This window comes from Pogoniulus pusillus, chromosome 12 (genome assembly GCF_015220805.1).
Source record: "Pogoniulus pusillus isolate bPogPus1 chromosome 12, bPogPus1.pri, whole genome shotgun sequence".
Taxonomy (NCBI): Eukaryota; Metazoa; Chordata; class Aves; order Piciformes; family Lybiidae; genus Pogoniulus; species Pogoniulus pusillus.
The window spans coordinates 15,461,378-15,481,964 of NC_087275.1; the positions used below are offsets into that span (position 1 = coordinate 15,461,378).

Below are 20,587 nucleotides of genomic sequence, written 5' to 3' on the forward strand. Positions count from 1 at the left end.
AACAAAGATTTTATGTAACTTTCCATTTCTAGCTTCTCCCAACAGCCTGAGACAACAAATCTGGCAGAAGTGCAAGAACAGCATCTAGAAGAACGTGGCGTTATAGATCTACAGTGCTCTATATGGCTAAATGTAGCATAAAGTGCAACTGCAGAAGGATGTTTTTCAAACCACTCTAGTGCTAGCTAAAAATTAATCTCAAGTGTAAGTAGATGAAGGTTTTTACTTGAACATTGACAGTAGTCAGACAAATCTGATGAAGAGTGTTAAAGGATAGTGAACTGATTGAGAGTCCATTGCACAGCCACAAAGATGACTAAGGGACTGGAACATCTCCCTTCTGAGGAAAGGCTGAGGGACCTTTAGATTGGAATAGATGAGACTGAAGGATGACCTCATTAATTGTTTATAAGTATGTGAAGGGGAAGTGTCAGGAAGACAGAGCCAGGCTCCTCTCAGTGATGTCCAAAGACAAGACAAGGGGCAGTGGGTGCAAGCTGGAGCATAGGCTCCATGCAAACACTAGGAAACACTTTTTTGCTGTGAGGGTGACAGAACAGTGGAACAGGCTGCCTAGAGAGGTTATGGAGTCTCTGTCTCTGAAGACATTCAAAATGCACCTGGATGTGTTCCTGTGTGACCTACTTTATGTGATCCTGCTCTGGCAGGGGAGTTGGACTAGGTGATCTTTGGAGATCCTTTCCAACTCCTAACCATCTGTGATTCTGTGACTACTCAGAACATAAGCAATGAGATTACCTTAAATTGCTCGACTTTTTCAAGCTTTTCCAGGTCTGGAACCAGCCTTACACCATCTTCCAGAGTTTTCAGGAACTCTACCTGGAATGCTACCATTTCGGTCAGATTCCCAAAAAGAACATCCAGCTAGTAAGAGAAAAAAATCCAAGATGCTGAAAATATTTCTTTGCAGAATTCCAGTATTTCTCAGCCCAATTGTATAATCAGTGTGATGACATGAAAAAATAGCCTATATGCTATTGAGTCACACCTTTATAATCTACTCAACCCATTCAAGGCATATAATTCAAAATTACTCTGCAGCTCTTGCTCAGACAAGCAAGTCAAGGAGGGGTGGGGCAGGTAGGGGAGGATACAGAGGAAGAGTGTTCATAAGCTATTTAGCAAAAAAGATAAACAAGATTTAACATACCTCATCTGGTGTGAGGAATGTTTCTTTTTGTAGAGGCTTCAGATATCTCTCCATTAGACAATTCAAGTCCTAGAAATTCAGAAAAAGATCACACGTTGGTTCCTCAAACTGCCTCTGAGTATTTCCTGAGGTGCCAAAGATCACCATTTACTCAGTCTATGAATTCTCCCCTTTCACACGTAGGACAAAACAGTTGGATTTACAGAATATAAGACAGAAGAAGGAAACGTACACAGTTTTACTTACAACATCAACACTAGATCTCATTAAGCAATGTTCCTCTGTGCACCAGCTAAGTAATTTCAAAATGACAGCACAAGAATTTGGAAAGCCTACTTACTTTAGAGGTTTCAGTTACTGCTCTGGGGACAGATCAGAGACTTGAATGTAAGTTAACTATGGGATACATGCAGGAAGCATAATTCTTTGAAGTATTAGTGAAGAAACTAACAAATCTTTCCAGAAGGAGGAGAAATATTTGTCCACTGAAACAACACATCAAGACCTCTTACTTTGACATAGGTGCGTTCTGTCTCCAGAAGTTCACAAATAACCTTTCGCAGTTTATCTGCATCTGTGAGCTGTCTCATTGTGGCCAGCTGGGGTCCTGTAAATTCCTGAGGATGAGCACTTGAATCAGAAGGGTTCATTTCATGCAGACTGCGACAGAAAGCAGCGACCTGCTCTGTACTCTTTAAAAAGAAGAGGAAAGACGAGTGGCAACGTTTTCAACAAGAGCTCCAAAATGATGCAGCTAAGCAGCCGTTGCAGTTAAGCAGCTCTAGCTTGGGTTCTTTTTCAACAAACACTAGCAACCAGAAGTGCACACACCATTTTATAAATCTGCCTACCCCTACCTCTCACTGGCCAGGAAAAAAAGCATTTGCACAATTCAACTGAATTGATGTTCTGTTCAGTAATTTTCCTGGTTTCAGATAAGCATGGACACTAATTAAATGGGCTTGTCCAGCGCTTCAGATTAAAAAACAAAGAAACAAAAAGGCCCAAGAATGATTGCACAAACATAAGAGACACCCCCAACTCTCTGCCAGTTCCCTAACCTAGTTTGCAGCCCTGTGAATAGCTGTGTCAACACAGCTAAAAAGACAATGTAGAGACAGAAACTGTTTAAGCTGTTTTTCAGGGAAATAAAGCCTCTCAGGGCTTCAAATACAAGCTCTCTGGAGACGTTAACTGCATAACTGCATATAGAAACATGCCTTGTTCCTCATAACTCAAGTTTTTCAAAGCTGGTTAATGTTTAATCAGCTATCTCTGTATAAAGACAGAGATATATCTGTCTTTATATATATATATCTCTGTATATGCTCTTCACCTCCTCATGCTAGATCATCCTCTTGCACCATTTCTTACACTGAAAAGTTTGGAGCAGGTATAGTCTGGTGTCAGTGATGACAGCCCAAGGCTTCTAGGTTACCAAAGCAGCATCGTGCCCTGTCTCCATCCCTCCCAGAGTCCTGGAGGAATCAAGGGAGGGAAAAGAGCTGCTGCACTTGATCACACCTCTAACCTCTGCGTCTAATCCTGCCATGGTATCTTAATCCAGATTTAGCGACTTTGCAGAACTACCTCTGCTGCCTTCCAGTTGATACTGAAACAATCAACCCAAAATTAGCCTGTTCAAACAGGCAAAATGCAAAGAGAAGAAGAAAAAAATAAAAAGGAGAAAAGCACATCACCAGCTTGCACTCTGGAGACAATACCCTGCGTCCCTAAGGAGATCACTTCACCCCTACCAGCTGGCAGCAACAACCTGATTGAGAGCCTGCACTACTCCACAGTGTCATGATGAGCCAGTGCTGAAAAAAATCTCTATTTTTTAAGTCAAGTAGTCTGCTCAAGACAGCTACTTTTTCCCTCTCAGTGCAACTACAATGCCATAAAGCCAAAAAAAGAGTATTATCCATGCTAGTAAATCCCAAGCAAGGGATTTCCTGCCATAATATGGTTTTCCTTAAAGGTATCTCATGACTGTAAATGCTCTCCTGAGTGTACCACTGCAAGGCATATTAGGTAAGATGCCTATTATGCAAAGGATCATTTTTGTCAGGACACAGGTGTAAGCAATGAACTAATTATAACTGACAGTCTATATAAAAATGCCTCTTGGACACAGTCTATTTCAGGAAAAATACTAATCTTCAGAATCTGAGGTTTAACTCTGATGAGGAAAAAAGGAAAAACATTGTTAAGTTGGGGTCAGGAGAAAGCAGTGAGTTGAACTAGTCTACTTCCAACTAACTCAGCTTCTGGTAATGACACATGTCACAGAGGGTTAAGGTTTATTAGTCCAAGAAATTCCTTTTATTTCTCAGTAAGGCTGTATCTATACTGACTGCACTCCTAAGTATAAAGCACACACACACTTTTTTCTCTAAGTTTGCATTAAGATTTCAATAGGCACAGTCTTGATCCCAACAGCTCCAAATCCACAAAGCACAGTAGGTGGAAGCTTGGCTTCAGTGTAGATGAAAAAAAAAACCAAAACAACCTGTCCAAGTTCTCTGCTCTGCTGGAAAAGGAGAATGAACTGGCCAATCAATGTCAGTCTGAGCCTGAAGAGACCCTGGGTACACATGGCTTTACTCTGAAATATTTAGCTAAGACTGTTTTGTGAAAGGATATTTGAGGAAGACATATTCAGTGGCATTTTGTTTCAAGAGCCAAATGTACAAATTAGTTACAACATATAAAATGACAGTATGTAATCAAACTCCAAAAATAAACTAAGTGTTTTCAGCAGTTCATTCTTGATACCCTGCAGACAGTGCACCATCCTGTGCATGCAAGTGCAGTAAGTTGCTGGAAAAGATGGGTCACTGAGAAAGAGCAAAAAAATCCACTTACACCATGAAACACCAGCTAAACACTAACAAGTAGTTGAAAATTGGATAACTGTCATACAGGCACACAGCCTGCTCCAGAAGGAATAGTTACACTCATATGCCAAAAAGGAAGTCTAAAAGACTTTTAAAAGCCTTATGTCTACTTGTGCACCCTTAGTAAACCCCTAACTGACTTCAGCCATGCCCAGCTTCAGCCAGCAGGAGCCAAGCTCTGCTTTGCCAATTCCCTGCCGCACATATTTTCAAGCATTTCCCAAGTATCACTCATCAATATTCCTTGAACAAACAAAGTCTCGAGCACAATAACGTTCACAAACCTTTTCTCTAGCCTGTTTGTTGAACAAACTGTTCAGTGAATGTAACCCTGTCTCCTTTACATTTACTTCACAAAAATCAATTTCTAGACAGAAAGCCGATGCACATTGCACCCAAGGAAGGTCAGAACACAGCTATTTTCCTGCAAACACTCCAACAGTATTAACTAAAGCATCTCTGTCCTGATTTTCTGAAAGTGGATAGAGTATGGAAGACCTGAAATGGAAACAGATCCTTTTATCTCTCAGTACCAGCTCTGCTCACCAGCTGTGACAGTGATAACAATGAATCAGGATTTCTCTAAGAGAATTATGGAATCACTCTTCAGGCACAATTCTATGAAGAATCCTATGTAGCAACCTTAAAACAAGATGAAGAGCTGGCACAACTGGGCTGTAAAGTTTACACTGCAAGTACATTAAACTCCCCTCTGCAGGGGGCTCAGCAGAGGAGCTAAACATCCTTCCTATGTGGAAGGAGCAAGTCCTTAGACTCATCAAGCATGTTAATGCTGCCCACCGTGGGGAGTTTTAGCTGCCTGCCTTACTGTTTTGAAATCAGAGTGCCATTTCCTCTTGCACTTACTGTATAAAGACATATGGATGCCTGGGCATCAAGAAAATTACCTCATTGAACACTACGCAGCTGTTCCACCACAGATGGCAAACTCTAAAGTAGTTTTGCTCTCCCAAACAAAATTCAGGCAAATCGCATCCTTCTGTGCATTGCCAAGCCTGCTAACAATACTGCACAACAATCAAAAGCCTCTACAGAGTATATACATTGCAGCTCAGCACCAAATTTGTAACCTGAAAATTAAACCAGCACGAAAATTCATTTGATTGCTTCCTACTTAGCCTAGTTGAGTTGCACAGGAGATCTGCTCACCAAATACAGCATACGGTACAGAGAGTCACCAGCTCGCCCAGCGCCTTCGCTCTTGAGTTTACGGTTAACTCTCCGAAGAGCCGACATCACTGCAAAGAGCTGTCACTCATCTAGGAGGAAAATCCCAGGTCTCCACATACTCAGCTGCTCCAAAAGGCTTTCCCACTCCAGACAGATACTATGTGCTGCTTATCTGGCATGCAACACAGAAGATGGCTGCATTTTAATAGGGCAGGGCAGTGACCATATTTCTCTAAGCAAGCCCTTGTGCATATGCCATTTGCAGTCAGTCTCCTTCGCTTACCACATCAGCTGGAGTTAAGAGCCTGCTACTAGTCAAAGCTGAGAATTCAATGCTGCTTTTTATAGATTGGTTAAGAGGAAAACTTCAGCAGAGAGGCTGAAATGCAGCAAAGCGGAGGTGAAGGCAGCCCAGGAATATAAATGTCTGTTGCCTGTGGCTGAGCAGGAGCCGATTGGCTATGGACTGCACTGCTGAAGAATATTAAACATCTGAAGGGGCAGAGGCACAGAATTAAAAGAACTTTAAAAAGCCAGTTACGCTACTGCAAAACCTACTCCTCAAATCCCCATTTTAATCCTTTCACACCTACTGCAACATGTTGAAGGTTTTGAGACTTAATTCTGATCTTGAATAATGCTGCAGAGAGAAGATGACCTATTTTCTCTGAAAAAAATACCTCTAAATGGTATAGGCACGTACACGCACGGCACATTACAGCACACTCCCCCAGGCACAAGTGCTGCAAGGTGATGAGCTTTCATTTCAAGGGGCAGATGCCTTTAATTACAAGCAGGGATAAATGAGTGTCCTGCAGTATTTAAATTGATGGCAGTTTTAAAAACACATCCTCAATTAAGTTCAGAGGACCATTACAGGAAAAAATATCCACAGAGACTGATCTTGAGATGCAATAGCACTTATCTGCACCACAGCACCTATCTCAGCCTTTGGTAACCTGTGACATGAACAAGTCACACATATACTCAGTTTTGAAGTTACTTTCTTTGCACTTCAATTTATTCTACAGCATTTAAAAGGCCAAAACAGTCGTGTCACCACAGGGACAAGTAATCATTTAAGAAATTCATCTGGTATGAAATATTCTGGATATTCCACTGAACTGGAGACTGACAGAGGGTTTCATAAACAGCCTGAAATTTGTTCATATGCTAGATAAAAACGAGCCTGAAGAGGTGGCAGAGAGCAGCTTTCCTTTCCCCCACTCTTCTCCCTCACAGTTCTCTTCTACTCTCAGCACCCACATGAAATATGGAGACAAATGAAAGGCAGAAGCCCACCCTGGAGCAGAAGCAACTGGGAGCACAACTCAGGACACTGCATGGCTTAAAGGAAAAGAGTTGCATCCAGAAAGTGTACCTGGTTGCTACAGTTTACAGATTTTAATCCGAGAGGGCTGGTTGACAGAGGGAAGGTATAATGAAATGAGACAGGGAGCAAGTCCAGACAACAACTGCTATCCCATACTACTGCACTATTAACACCTCAGCTCACTCTGGAAATGGGTTTCTGGTATTTCATCAGCATCATTTTATAAACATCTCATTTTTGCTTATTATTATAATGATTCATTTGACAATAGTGATGGAGAAGGAAACATGTTATCAGGTCTTTCAGACATACAGGAGAAAAGACTTTCAGAAAAGGGAGCAAACCTCAAATCCTTCACCACCACCAACACCTTGAAGGCTTTTGCAGATTAAGAAACAAATGCACCACTACTAAGGAAACACACACCCACACGCACACATGCTGGGCTGGGGGAAGGGGAAAAGACAGCTGGGAGGGAGGAGGAGAAGGAAAGACACATTCAAGCATCTCCTACGTTATACGTCCACCTCTCACCTACACAAGAAAGTTAGCAGTTAATCAGAAATCACCCAAGCCCAGTTTTTGGTAAGATTTTACACATCTTACCTTCATAAAAAGCCTACCTGGGCTGCGCAACAAGAGCGGATGAAGAAGAGCTGCAGCACTGCGTTCCTCTCCTTTTCCCATGAATTATTAACTCTCCCCTGGGATCGCTTTGCTGGCTGGAGAGCCAGCGAGTTTCCTCAAAGAACTAGGGGCTCTCCTTTTCTGCAGTGCTCTGTGAGCATCAGCAGACCCCCAGCACCACAGTGCAGAGCAGCAGTGTCGGCAGGATTAATCCCTGCCTCGGGATTGTGCTATTGCAAGTCAAAAGACAACCCAAACGCTATTTTCGGATCTTCAGCTGCTAACACTGCATCTGTGCTGAAAGAAGGGGAACTCGGCTTTAGATGGGAGGCTCCAGCATAGTTAAAATGGATTTCTTCTGCTGCTCAGTGGTGAATGGATAAGAGTACTCCTGCCCTTCGTATGCCAAGAAGGGCAGAAAATAGAATGTCTTCCCTGAACTCCACCATCTGAGTGAAACTGGAAGCTGTGGCAGTAATGGCAATACAAGGGAACATGCCCCTCGTGGTGGTGGAAAGGCAAAGTGTTTCACTTCCCACGTACAAAAATAACCTGTAAAAAAGAGAGCTGGGGACATCAGCTTAATCTTCTGTGCCATAATCCTAGGAGCATGGAAAGGTATGGCAGTGCATGGGCAGGAAAGCACCTTTGATTTTTAATCTCACTGCACCAGCTGAGAGGTGACTTCCCATGGAAAAACATACATTGCAGTCTCTTTACTCTCCACACAGCTTTTCCAAGCACACAAAAAGCAAAGCGATTAGGAAAACCTTCCTTTTGACTGAGGCTTTTTCCCCTCCCCTCTCCATCTACTGCATCCCCTCATCCATTCTCTGTAGGCACTGCAAAATACCACAAAGAAAGTTCCCTTAGTGCAGAACTTCTATCTGAAAGGGACAGCAGCATTCATGAATTCACCAGACTGAGCATGTTCTGCATATACTCTATGTACACATTGCTTTTTGTGGAAGCCCACTTCAAACACTGCAAAGTAAAACACCTCACTCTCCTCTGTATCACACAAACAAATCAAGACATATTTCTGAATTCCAGAAGGAAACACACACAGGTGTCAACATTTCATTTATGCAGGACTGACATTCCTCTCATTGGAAACTGAGACTTGAAAGAGTTACAAATTACTCTTTCACTACAGAAATATTATGCGTTAGAGCTGTTAATGCACATTTCTCAGTTTAACTAAATCTGCTGAGCCACAGGGCTAATCACGTAATCCTTACCCCTGCTTCAGGCAATTATGGATCTGAAGATCCAGGAAGAAAGATGCAAAATGGAACCCCACAGCCTGTCACACAGTTCAGAAATAGAAAGCAATGGAAAACAGAGAGAGAACATTTATTCCCCAAGCAGCTATGTGTTATGCTTGGTGTTCTTTCACAGCCTCAGCGTTTAACAGAAAAGAATCTTTTCAGGGCACACAAAAATCCCACATATTTACAGCTAAAAATCCCAAAGTATCAACAAACACTTCCACTTACTGAAAAAGAAATTCTATGTATGTAGATGAAAAAGTTCCATAATAAAACCTAGAAACAAACTGCACAAATAATCACCTTCTCTGCATATGTTTCATGCACAGGAATGTTTTCGCTTATCTGACTTCCATTGTCTGGCTGTCAAAGGCAAAACTACAGGCCAGTGTGACTTAAGAAATCAGGAAACAAGAGGCCAAGGTGCTTTCCTTCCTTTCACTACAATGACGAGTAGAATAGCACAGGGACCAGCTCAGAGCTCACTCTTAACAGATTTTATTTAAAATAAGAGCTGAGAAAAAACATGCCTGTACCTTAAGTACTTAACTGAGTGAGATCTGATTCTTATTAGATCATTAGTTCTGTAGAAAACAACTGTAAACTCTCACCATCACCTATGTATTAAACACCTAAAAGCAATCAGTGTCTTTAAAACAATCTCACTTGAATCTGCCTCAAAAAACACTAATCATCATGTCTAATGTTGTGTAAAGCTCCTCAGCACTAGAACAAGTGCAAACTACCAACCACTGTGAAACCCATCCCTTAATAGATGGCAATTAGAAATCCATTTGCACAACCTCTTAGCTATAATTGGGGAGTTTTGCTTCATTCTAAGGTAGATTTGCTATAATTAGTTTGCATTTAAAAACTAGCATGTGTGCTCTGCTATTGATTTAAGGAAAGACTCATGGTTTCTAGGCATAGGAGGAACATAAAAGAATAAGAAATCATAATACTCCACCTGATCTTTTGGTTTAGTTGACCTGCTCTGGTGAAGAAGATGGTAAACAACCCCATTTAAACCTATGTAGGAAGACTATCACAAGATACTGAAGATGTGAACCAACTCTGGAAAAAAGGCTTGCTTAAAAAGCACTACAATCAAAACTGTAATTTGTTCCGTTCATAGAATCCATAAACACCTTAGAAAGTAACATTAATATTTCCCCAGGAAAGACACTGTAGTTGTGTGCAGCTGTCAAGTCAGCACATCAGTTGTGACTGTACCCTGCTTTTGCACCTTGCCATGTGAAAAGGAACCTTTCTCACCTTGCTCATCTTATCGGCCTCATCAGATGACTCCAAGTCTTGCGCTTCTGCCTCCTCGGGAGCGGTCTCAACAGAGCTGTCCGGGTCGTCGCAAAGCAGGTGCCCTGCTGAAAACAAGAAGTACATGAAAACCCAGCCCAAACTCCCACAGATTCAAAGAGCTGGACACAACAGACGTGGAGCTCCCATAGAGGACTAGGCTCCATCCTGCACACAAGCACATGCCAGAAAGACGTTATGCCAGAGGCACTTAATGACCTCAAATGGCCACTTCAGTGTGCAGGAGGGACCATGTTTAACTGCAGCTGTAAAAATAAACAGGTTATGGCCAGACACACCATTTACTTGGAAACTGTGAGAGCTGATTCAGAGGTAAGGTTCAAATGCCACAATGAAATTCTTAAGTTTAGTGTTAACTTCTTGGCTGGCAAGCAATTGCCTACCTTTTATAGTTCAATGGTTCCAAATGGAAACTGTAGCGTGTGAATGGGCAGGCTGTGCCAGTAAACAAGTCCTGGTCAGCCCTTCCTCTCAGCAAATGATTTTAAATTGTTTGCAGCTTTGGTCTAACACACTCAAGTTTTAATCTTGATTTTTAAGGAAACAAATCCAGGTTTAGTAGTTTTTATGAGTTTATTAAATTAACTGAAACCTAAATTTCCATCAGTACATAGCAACAACTATGCATCCCTGTGCCTGAGCACTTTTCTGGAGACTGGATTGTTGATAGAGCTAACAGCTCCTTTGAAATTTCTCATAAGTAAATGGTGACACCGGCAAGTGGCAAAAAAAAAGAACTAATCCCAGCCTGAGAGCTCTGCACACTAATAACGTTTGAGGGGAACTCATCCTTTGATTCAAATAGCTGTCAGAAGCACTGGTAATAAACCGTAGTCAGTCTTCCCAGAAATCCAGATTTCATATGCATTTAATTTCCAGCTAGAGCAAACTGTAATGAGCAGGGATGGACTGAGCTCTGCCAAGTGCTGCAAGTGGCCTTCAAGCCAGCAAAAGAGATACTTTACAGCAGCAGTCAAGACACTGTTAACTTTTCCCTCTCCTCCTCTCAGCCTCGTAAAGAAAGGTTTTTTCTTTGCTGCCACTCTGGAGCTGGATGAGGAAGGGTGGCTTCTGAGTATGCCTCCCTCAAGAATCACAGAGTTATTGAGGCTGGAATAGACAATGAGATCCTTGAGTCCTGCCTGTGATGTAACACCACCACATCAACTAGACCATGTCACTTAGTGCCACATCCAATCCTTCCTTAAACACCTCTGGGGATGGTGACTCCACCACCCCCCTGGGCCAGTGAGAAAGTGCTTTCTAACATCCAACCTAAGCCTCCCCCTGGCCTGCAGCTTCAGCCCATGCCCTCTCACCTTGTCACAAGTTGCCTGAGAGAAGAGCCCAGGCCCTGCCTTACTCCAACTTCCCTTCAGGTAGCTGTGGAGTGTGATAAGGACTCCCCTCACTCTCCTTCAGAGTAAGCAACCCCAGCTCTCTCAGCCCCTCCTCAGAAGACTTTCCCCTCCAGCCCCTTCCCCAGTCTTGTTGCTCTCTCCTGGGCCCTCTCCAGCACCTCAGTGTCTTTCTCGCAGTGAGTGGCCCAGAACTGCACACAGTGCTGGAGGCGAGGCCTCGCCAGTGCTGAGCACAGGGGCAGAATGGCATCCCTGAGCCTGCTGGCCACACCATGCCCGATACAAGCCAGGATGCCATTGGCCTTCCGTGCCACCTGGGCACACTGCTGGCTCACGTTCAGTCAGCCAGCACTGCCAGGTGCCTCTCTGCCGGGCTGCTCTCCAGCCACTCACGCTCAGTCTGCATGGGGTCATTGTGGCCAAAGCGCAGGCCCTGCACTCAGCCTTGTTAAACCCCACCCTGTTGGCCTTGGCCCACTGACCCAGCCTGTCCAGCTCTCTCTGAAGTGTCTCTACCTTCCAGCATCAACAGCACACTAAATGTTCCCCTGAGGATTACACCTTTAATTCCATTACATTTTCTCTTTGGGCAATGCAGAAAAGCCTAATCAAAGCTCAAGGATGCAGCAGCAAAGAAAATTCCTGCTTTGTGAAGTCTAAGATCCAACAGAATACATTAACATCATTTGGGTTTGTGCTGTTAGCATGCAGCAGTCAAATAATTTGGTGAGAAAATGATGCTTGTCTACAGCAGAATACCATTCCTTTCAAAAGGTCTGTGTTTTTTGTCTGATAGCACTTGCAAACAGAAGGGGCCCAATAACACACTCTTGTACTACCAGTGCCATCCCCTCCTATTTACTGCTAGGGTGTAACATGGGTATTTTACCAACATTAGCAGTGACTGAGCACATCAGATGCAACACTATTTCTGTGTGGGTCCCATGCTGACTCTCATGTTACTTGCAATTTTTCAATTAGACATGTCCATTTAGGTAAGTCAGACACATATTTGTCTGTAAGGAGCAATGCTGTGCCCAAAAAGGCCACAGTGACGATAACACACATCTGGTATACTGACATACGTCAGTAAACACTGTGGGGTTTGGCCAAAAAGGCCATATAACAGCATGGGTGGGCTTTCTAATTCAGATAAAATGACAAGCTGCTTTAAAATTGCAGAATCATAGAATTATACAATGGCAGCAGCTGGAAATGACCTCCAGATGTTACTAAATTCAAGCCCCTTGCCAAAGCAGGATCATCTATAAGTCACTCAGGAACATGTCCATGCAGGTTTTGAAGATGTCTAGAGAAGGAGGCTCCACAACCACTCTGGCAGCCCATTCCAGCACTCCATCACCCTCACAGTAAAGAAGGTTTTCCTCATGTTGAGGTGGAACTTCCTGGTTCAAATTTGTGTCCATTGCCCCTTGTTCCATCACAGGGCACTGCTGAAAAGAGACTGGCCCCTTCTTGACACCTACCCTTCCAATATTTACAAACATTAACAAGATCCTCTCTCAGTCTTTTCCACACTAAACATCCTCAAGTCTTCAGCCTTTCCTCCTAAGACAGGTGTTCCAGTCCCTTAATCATCCTCATAGCCCTCCGCTGGATCCTCTCTGGTATTTCCCTGACGCAATACACAGTAATCCAAATGTGGTCTGACTAAGGCAAAGCAAAGGGGGAGGAGAACCTCTCTCAACCAGTTGGACACACTCTTCTTAATGCACCCCCGGATACCACTGGCCTTCTTGGCCACGAGGGCACATCGCTGTCCCGTGGATAGCTTAGTAAAACCAAGAGATTTTGAAAGAACAAACCCTGACTACACACACATGGAGTATATTTCCTCATGTTAATACTTCCACTGAAATGAATTATACTTCACTATATAGAAATGATAGCCTCTAAAAACTATGCTTCCTGAGTGACTGACAAAAACTATTCTGCCCCTTTGCTGCAAGTGAAAAGCCACTGCTCTTCTTCCAAGAAGTTTTATGTTAACGTACAATGTTGGTTTACAAACATATCCTAAGTAAAACTGAAGGCAGAGATCCAGGTCTGGCTTCCTTGGTACCCAGCTTTCAGTGGCTTTTCTTGCAAGCTTTCAACCATCATGGATGACGCACTTAGTGCCATGGTCTAGTTGACTGGATAGGGCTGAGTGCTAGGTTGGACTGGATGATCTTGGAGGTCTCTTCCAACCTGGTTGATTCTATGATTTCCAAACACTGTTTGCATGATTGTACAAGATTGTCACTGTGTGAAGTCTGGAAATAGTTCAGAAAATGTGGAATAGAGAAATCTGGAAATAAATTCAGGACATACTCTGCATACTGAGATTGGACATCAAACAAAATCAGAAGTTCATAGCTAAGCTTCTGGAAGACATAACTGTCTGCTGAAAAGATTTTGTGTCCTTTTAAAAAGACACAAAATCTATTTGAATAATTGTCTTTTTCTATAAGAAGTTAGGTTTTCTGAGCCTAATCCAGATTTTATCATTTTGGACTATCTGATTTTTGGTCACTCTGTTAAGGCATGTAAAAAAAACCCTTAAAACCTTTATGCTATCCATCAGCAACAAAAACCCAATCAAACAAACAAAAAAAGCTAGGTGTCATAATTTGTTTTGGACAGTCCATGTTTTTCACCGCAGTTCATTTCCTATTACAAGCTGTGTGAAGTAGAACTTAAAGCTGTTTCTCACCCCAGCCAAGGCAAATAATTTCTTTGGTGGTTTTGCATTTGCTTTTAAACTACCACTTTTTCTTTTCCTGTGTATGAAAACACTACTTAATCTGTTTCCTGCAGGATAAACAATTTTACCCAGCAGACAGCAATCTTTCACTTACGGCTTAATGAGCAGTCACACAGTACATGTGCTCAGGGTATTTCTAATGTCTTAAGCTGCCAAAGCCAATGTCAACTTTAGCAGGTTTATCTGCTCGTTGTTAAATGTGGGCAATCAGTTCAGTAATGTCGCACGTTCCTGCCTTTTAATACCTCCCAGTTACTGTCCCATTTCTGTCAGGTTCATTACATCACTTTATTTTTGCCCTGTAAATCTTCATTTAGCTCTGCAAGGAGCTCTGAGGACAATGTGCTCATTTCCTTCTGCAACACCTGAGCATTGCTCAGACGCCACCACTTGCTAGGGATGACAGTGCACAGGCATTACTTGATGTAAAGGAATTAAAATGGGAAATCTAAAAAGCAGCAAGAAAAGGGGGTCCAATCCATGTGGCCATCGGCAAGATGGAGGTCACAAGAGCTTCCAAGTTGCCTCTGCAGTGAAATATCTGTGACATTATGACTAATGCCCATTAAATAACTCTACTTATGGCTAGAACTAACAAAATAAAAGGAACCCTTATATCACAGAAGCAAAGGTGCTGGAGAATCACATAAAGCTTAAGCATCATACCAACACTTGGCTAAAATTTTCCATGGTTGCTGCTTCCACTTTGCAGAGTTGCTGCCACTCAGGATTTTAATAAGACTTCCACAATATTTGGCACTGCTCTTAAAGTCTGTTTCTTGGTGCCAGATCCTTTTTTTTTCCTTTTCTAATGCAGCAGAAATAAATATTCTTAGCCAAGCTCTGTCAGCTGCAGAGCAAAGCTCAGAAGTGTACATCCTACTAACAGAAAGCAGCACACAAATCAGAAGACCTTGCATCTTATTTCTGAGTAAGTGGAATGGGTGGGTAATGCTGAATTTAGCCCTCTCAGTGGCAGCAATGGGAAGTGCTGGCAAGGGCAGCCATCTGGCAGCATCTGACATGCTGTGGACCAGAAGCAACAACCGGCTTGGATGGTTGAAAACTTCCGTTTGTAACTTTAAGGTGCTTTAGTCTCCCAGGCAGGTTGGTTTACACATCTCACTGCTGCAAACGCCACCTTGCTGTGTGACTGAAAGATCTGGGACTGCTGCAGCCAGCCAGCAGGTGTCAGGGAACAAGGAGCTCAGTTTGGTGTCCTTCCCTGTCAGTCTGCCACCACTTGCTCCCTGCAAAAGGTGTGTCATGCTCCTCCATATTTCTTTGATCAATGAAACTCATCAATACCAGAAGTCGAATATAATGACTGCTTAATCACTTTCATCAGGAAATAAGAAGTGACCCCATCCAAGTCTGTACTGCAGTCCTGGTTTGAGTTATAACAGAAGTAATTCTGTTTGGTGATGTTATTTTCAGCTCAGTCTCTTCTAAGTAACTGCACTTCTGAAGTTAACAACATATTTTTGCAGTGTCTGCTTTTAGAAGTGATAACACTTGGTGTTTAAAGTTACTACTAAGAACTGGTAAGCAGGAAGGCTCTTGCTTATACTTGCTGTTATGAAGACCAAGGTCACTGCTAAATCTTGTGTATTCCTTTGTGGGTACAGAAAGTAAAGGCCATACCTTCATGGAGAAGCAGGCAGGAGACTCTTCAATATATTCATGAGTGACCTGGATGAGGGCACAGAGTGCACTGTCAGCAAGCTTGCTGATGACACAAAACTGGATGCAGTGACTGGTTGTGCTGCCATTCAGCAAGACTTAGCCAGGGGGGAGAGTTGGGCAGGGAGAAACTCAATGAAGTTCAAGAAGGGCAAGTGTAGAGCCTTGCTCCTGGGAAAGAACAGCCCCAGGTATCAGTGTAGGCTGACCTGTTGGAGAGCAGTGAAGGAGAGAAGGACTTGGGGGTCCTAGTGGATGGAAGGATGACCATGAGCCATCTTGGGCTTGGTGATCACAAAATGACAGAAAACTCAATTCTTTGTGAAGTAAGCAGAGTAAAACCACCACCATGGACTTCTAAAGGGCAGACTTCAGACTGTTCAGGACATTGCTTGAGAGTGTCCCTTGGGAGACAGTCCTGAGGAGCAAAGAGGTCGAGGAAGGCTGAATGTTCTTCAAGAAGCAAGCCTTAGAGGAGCAGGAGCAGGCACCTCCCTGGGCAGCCCATTCCAATGCCAATCACTCTTTCCATGTAGAACTTCTTCCTAACATCCAGTGTAAACCTGCCACAGTGCAGTTTGAGACTGTGCCCTCTTGTTCTGTCACTTGGTGCCTGGGTGAAGACACCAACCCCTGCCTGGCTACAGCCTCCTTTCAGGTAGGTGCGAGAGCAATAAGGTCTCCCCTGAGCCTGCTCTTCTCCAGGCTAAACAACCCCAGCTCTCTCAGCCGCTCCTGGTAGGTCTGTGCTCCAGCCCCCTCACCAGCCTTGTTGTCCTTCTCTGGACATGTTCAAGCACCTCAACATCTTTCTTAAATTGAGGGGCACAGAACTAGACTCAGTACTCAAGGTGTGGCCTGACCAGTGCTGAGTACGGAGGCAGAATGACCTCCCTGGTCCTGCTGGCCACACTATTCCTGATACAGGCCAGGATGCCATTTGCCTTCTTGGCCACCTGGGCACACTGCTGGTTCATGTGACCTGCTTAATGGATGAGGTAAAGGCTGTGGACATTGTTTTCCAGGACTGCAATAAAGCCTTTAACACAATCTCTCACAGCATTCTGCTTGAGAAATCTGCAGCCCAAGGCATACCCAGGTAGACTCTTTGCTGGATTAAAAACTGTCTGCACAGCTGAGACCAAAGAATTGTGATAAATGGAGTTAAATCCAGCTGGCTGCTGGTCACAAGCACTGTCCCACAGCACTCAGTACTGGTGCCAGTTCTGTCTACTGTCTTTGTTAATGATTTGTATGAGAGGATCGAGTGCATCATCAGCAAGTTTGCAGATGACACTAAATTGAGCAGGAGCATTGATCTGCCCAAGGGTAGGAAGGCAGTGCAGAGAGATCTAGAAAGGCTGAATTGATGGGCTGAGATCAACAGAACGAGGTTTAACAAGCCCAAGTGCTGGGTCCTGCACTGTGGTCATAACAATCCCAGGCAATGCTACATGCTTGGGGAATAGTGCCTGGAAAGCAGCTTGGTGCAAAAGGATCTGGGGCTGCTGACAGACAGCCAGCTGAACATGAGCCAGCAGTGTGACCAGGTGGCCCATAAGGCCAAGGGCATCCTGGCCTGTATCAAAAACATTGTGTCCAGAAGTAGAGAAATGAGTATGTCCCTGTACCCAGCCCTGGTAATGCCACAGCTTGAGTACTGTGTCCCATTCTGGGTGCTGCCACCATACAGAAAAGACATTGAGATCCTGGAGCACATCCAGAGAAGAGGAATGAGGCTGGTGAGTGGTTTGGTAGGCATATCATATGATGAGTGGCTGAGCGAGCTGGAGAAGAGAAAGCTGAGATCTTATTGCTCTGTACAACTACCTGAAAGAAGGTCATAGTGAGGCTGATGTTGGTCTCTTCTTCCAAATAACTAGTGATAGGATGAGAAGAAAAACTTCATTACTGAGAAAGTGGTGAGGCATTGGAACAGGCTGCCCCAGGAGGTGGTGGAGTCACCGTGCCTGGAAGTTTTCAAGAAGCACGTAGATGCAACACTTCAGGATACAGTTGAGTGGTCATGGTAGCTGAGTTACAGTTGGATTCCATGATCTTAAAGTCTTTTCCAACTTCAATGATTCTATGAGACCCTAAAGTGGCCAACAAGAGATTCCATTCCATATGCATAACATCCGGTATAAAGCTGAGGGATCGCAAGGGTCAATCTGTTTTCTTCACTTGTCAGTTTCTGAGGAGGACTTTGTCTGTTCTGCCTTTGATCTCAATCCATGTGTTCCTGAATCTAGTTCCTGAATTGAGCTGAGTCTAGTTTCTGTCTGCCTCTGAGTCCAGTCTGGGATTTTCTCAGTGCCTGCCCACAGCATCAATGATGATGTAACTGCCATTACCAGAGTTGGGTTCAATATTGGCTTTGCATATAGTTATATATATTTAATTTAATTGTTATTATTTTCATAAAGGCTGTGTTAGTTTTCTTTTTCAATCCCTCAGTCTCTCTTCCTTATTCCCTTTCTCTTTCCCTTTGTACAGGGAGAGGGGTTAATAGAGAGACGTCCAGGGGGCGGCCCAGTCCTAATCCCTGACAGCTTGTAATAGGCTTGAGCAGTCCCTCCGGAATAAAAAGGAGTTCTCATAAGTGTAAAAAGGAGGCATACGCCGAGGGTCCGTGGAAATGAGGGACACCGAGGTCAAGACCAAGCGGCTGCGAGCAGTGAGCTGGCGGTGCCGGCAGGGGGCGCGGCAGCCCCGCGGCAAGAGGCGAGCGCAGCTGGGAGGGCAGGGCGCAGGGACGGGCGCTGCGAGCGCGGCCCGACGGCACGGCGCGGGAGCCCAGCGCTGCGCTGCGCTGCGGGCACCCGGGGCCGCCAGGTGCCAACAGCTGCCGCCAGCCACGCTGCTCTCTCAGCAGCAGCTCAGTCCGCCTGCGGAAAAGTCCGGAATGAGCCCTCTGAAGGCGGTTCTCACTGAGGCCACCTCCTTGCACTTTGGCTTTTAAGCGTCAGAAAACCAATCTTGTGAACAACAGTTCTGCATATCTCTGATTAATTATTAATTGCTTGCAAGACCCTCAGACTGCTGCTGCAGCAAATGCTCCCAAAATTGTTAAATCAAGCACTGATTGATGGCAGTATCTTTTAGTGTGCTACAAAAGGTATGAAATTAGTTGTCTGCCTCAGGAAAATAACCCCAAAGAAATTAAGGTTGCTGCTAGTCTCAGGTTGTTCTGAAATGCCAATTACTTAGCCTAAGGGGACCCATGAGAGACAAGGATGGAATAAAAAATAGCGGCCATTCTTTTAGTGCAGTCAAAGTTGGTTTCAGTTTTATACCACAGTCTTTAGAGCACACACTGACTTCAGCCTCTGGTTCTCCCGATGAGAAAATGACAAAATAACAGGCTCCTCAGAAATAGCTAGCTGCTTCATGTCTAGAAGATTAATACACTCATTCAAAACAGGGGTATACTTTCTTCTTTTATCATTTGTACCTTCTGCATAGTGATTTACACGGCTTACAGTTATGCCTGCAAAGTCAGCCCTTATGCTAGAGGTCTCTGAAACACAGAAGCATGCAAAGACTAAACCTCAGAAACTCTACCATGGAATAAAGGTAGTGACTTGTAGGGAAACCACAAGCAAATAAGGATACTACTTCCATAGCCAAATCCCCTTCTAAAACCAAAGTTTTTTGGCGAGATGCAATGCTGCATTTCCAGCTTTCAGCTTCTCATTCCCCAGATTGAGTGGAGCAGAATGGGGAGACAAAGCACTTCTCATGGGGAAGGTAGACAGCTCTTACTGGTCCTTTCAGGCAATAAAGAAAGACAATGTGGCAGGGCTCTAGACAGAATGAGAGCTAGTCCTCCTCAACCAGACTTATCTAGACTGCTTTAGCAGGAAAGAAGAGTGAAAAGCAGGATAAAAAATAGACAAAATGAACAAAACTTGTGGCTCAGCAAGCCTGCTGCAGTGCTAATTCCTAGGGGCAAGTATATATCATACCCAAGATTATATTTTCCATATCAATTAGAGATACAAAATCCAAAGTAATTTCATGAATAGCCTGTTAGGTAAACGCAATGAAGTAATCATTGCCGCCAGGGAGCTGATCTGCAGCTCTAGCCCCAACCTAAGTACACACAAAGCAGTTCCAGATATTGAGCCAGCTCTGAGAGACGGCATATTTAACAGGAACACTGGCAGTCTGAGGTGGAATCCCAGAAACTCAGCCTGGCTTTGCTGTTGATAGACCTCACACTGAACAAGGTGTGAGGGAAGCTTCCTTAAAAAAAAAAATAACACAGCATCTTTCTGTTGAAAACAGGCAACATGATTTGCCTCACACAAAGAAATCTACCCTTAGCTGCCTTCACAGTCCATCAACGAAGAAAAGCTATTGAAAAAGATAATGATAGGACATCAGCATGATCTATCGACCAGACCCTGGATTTCTGGAGAAGGGATGTGCTTACAGGTGATTTATACCTCCTGGCATTCTGGCCCAGCAGCATTTCACCCTACTGCAATGGGGTGGCTACACTACTTCAGGACTGAAGAAAAAAATCTGCATGCTATAAATAAAGCATGAAACAGAAATCACTGAGCTGATTTGCCTAGCTAGCCAAACTTGCTGGTAATCAACAAGGACATAAATAAGTGGGTCAGTGGGTATTTCATACGTGACTGCTTTCTACAAGAAGCTGTGGAGCTGCATCTAAGATGCAGCCACAATCTCCCAAATAAAAGCATGTACTCCTTTTTAAAATTTCATGTGGATGCCAAATTAGGTAGCAAAACCCTGAAAATGCACAGGGCCAGGAGAAGAAAGGCTTCAGAAAAACTCTTGTGTTTTACAAACACCTAAATTGAGAGAAATTTACAGGGAAGATCAAATAACTTGCCTCTTAATTCACACACTTGGGTGCAGATCCTTGATTTCACTCCCACCTCGGGCTAAGTCATCCCAAACTAGAGCATCATCA

At 43.8% G+C, this 20,587-nt stretch overlaps 1 protein-coding gene across 3 annotated transcripts in view; it reads right to left on the reverse strand.

The window, feature by feature from the left end:
• TIAM1 (TIAM Rac1 associated GEF 1) overlaps positions 1 to 20,587 on the reverse strand; it is an 86,919-nt gene that overhangs the window by 14,706 nt on the left and 51,626 nt on the right. Inside the window, exons 13-16 of one of the 3 annotated variants that reach the window (XM_064152398.1) lie at positions 9,769 to 9,872; positions 1,684 to 1,788; positions 1,172 to 1,240; positions 760 to 885 (exon numbers count right to left, since the gene is read on the reverse strand). In XM_064152398.1, the coding sequence (XP_064008468.1) occupies positions 760 to 885; positions 1,172 to 1,240; positions 1,684 to 1,788; positions 9,769 to 9,872 (404 nt within the window). Of the gene's footprint in view, positions 1 to 759; positions 886 to 1,171; positions 1,241 to 1,683; positions 1,864 to 5,241; positions 5,473 to 9,768; positions 9,873 to 20,587 lie in introns of those variants that run through there. The other 2 variants (XM_064152397.1, XM_064152396.1) reach the window with 2 other exon arrangements.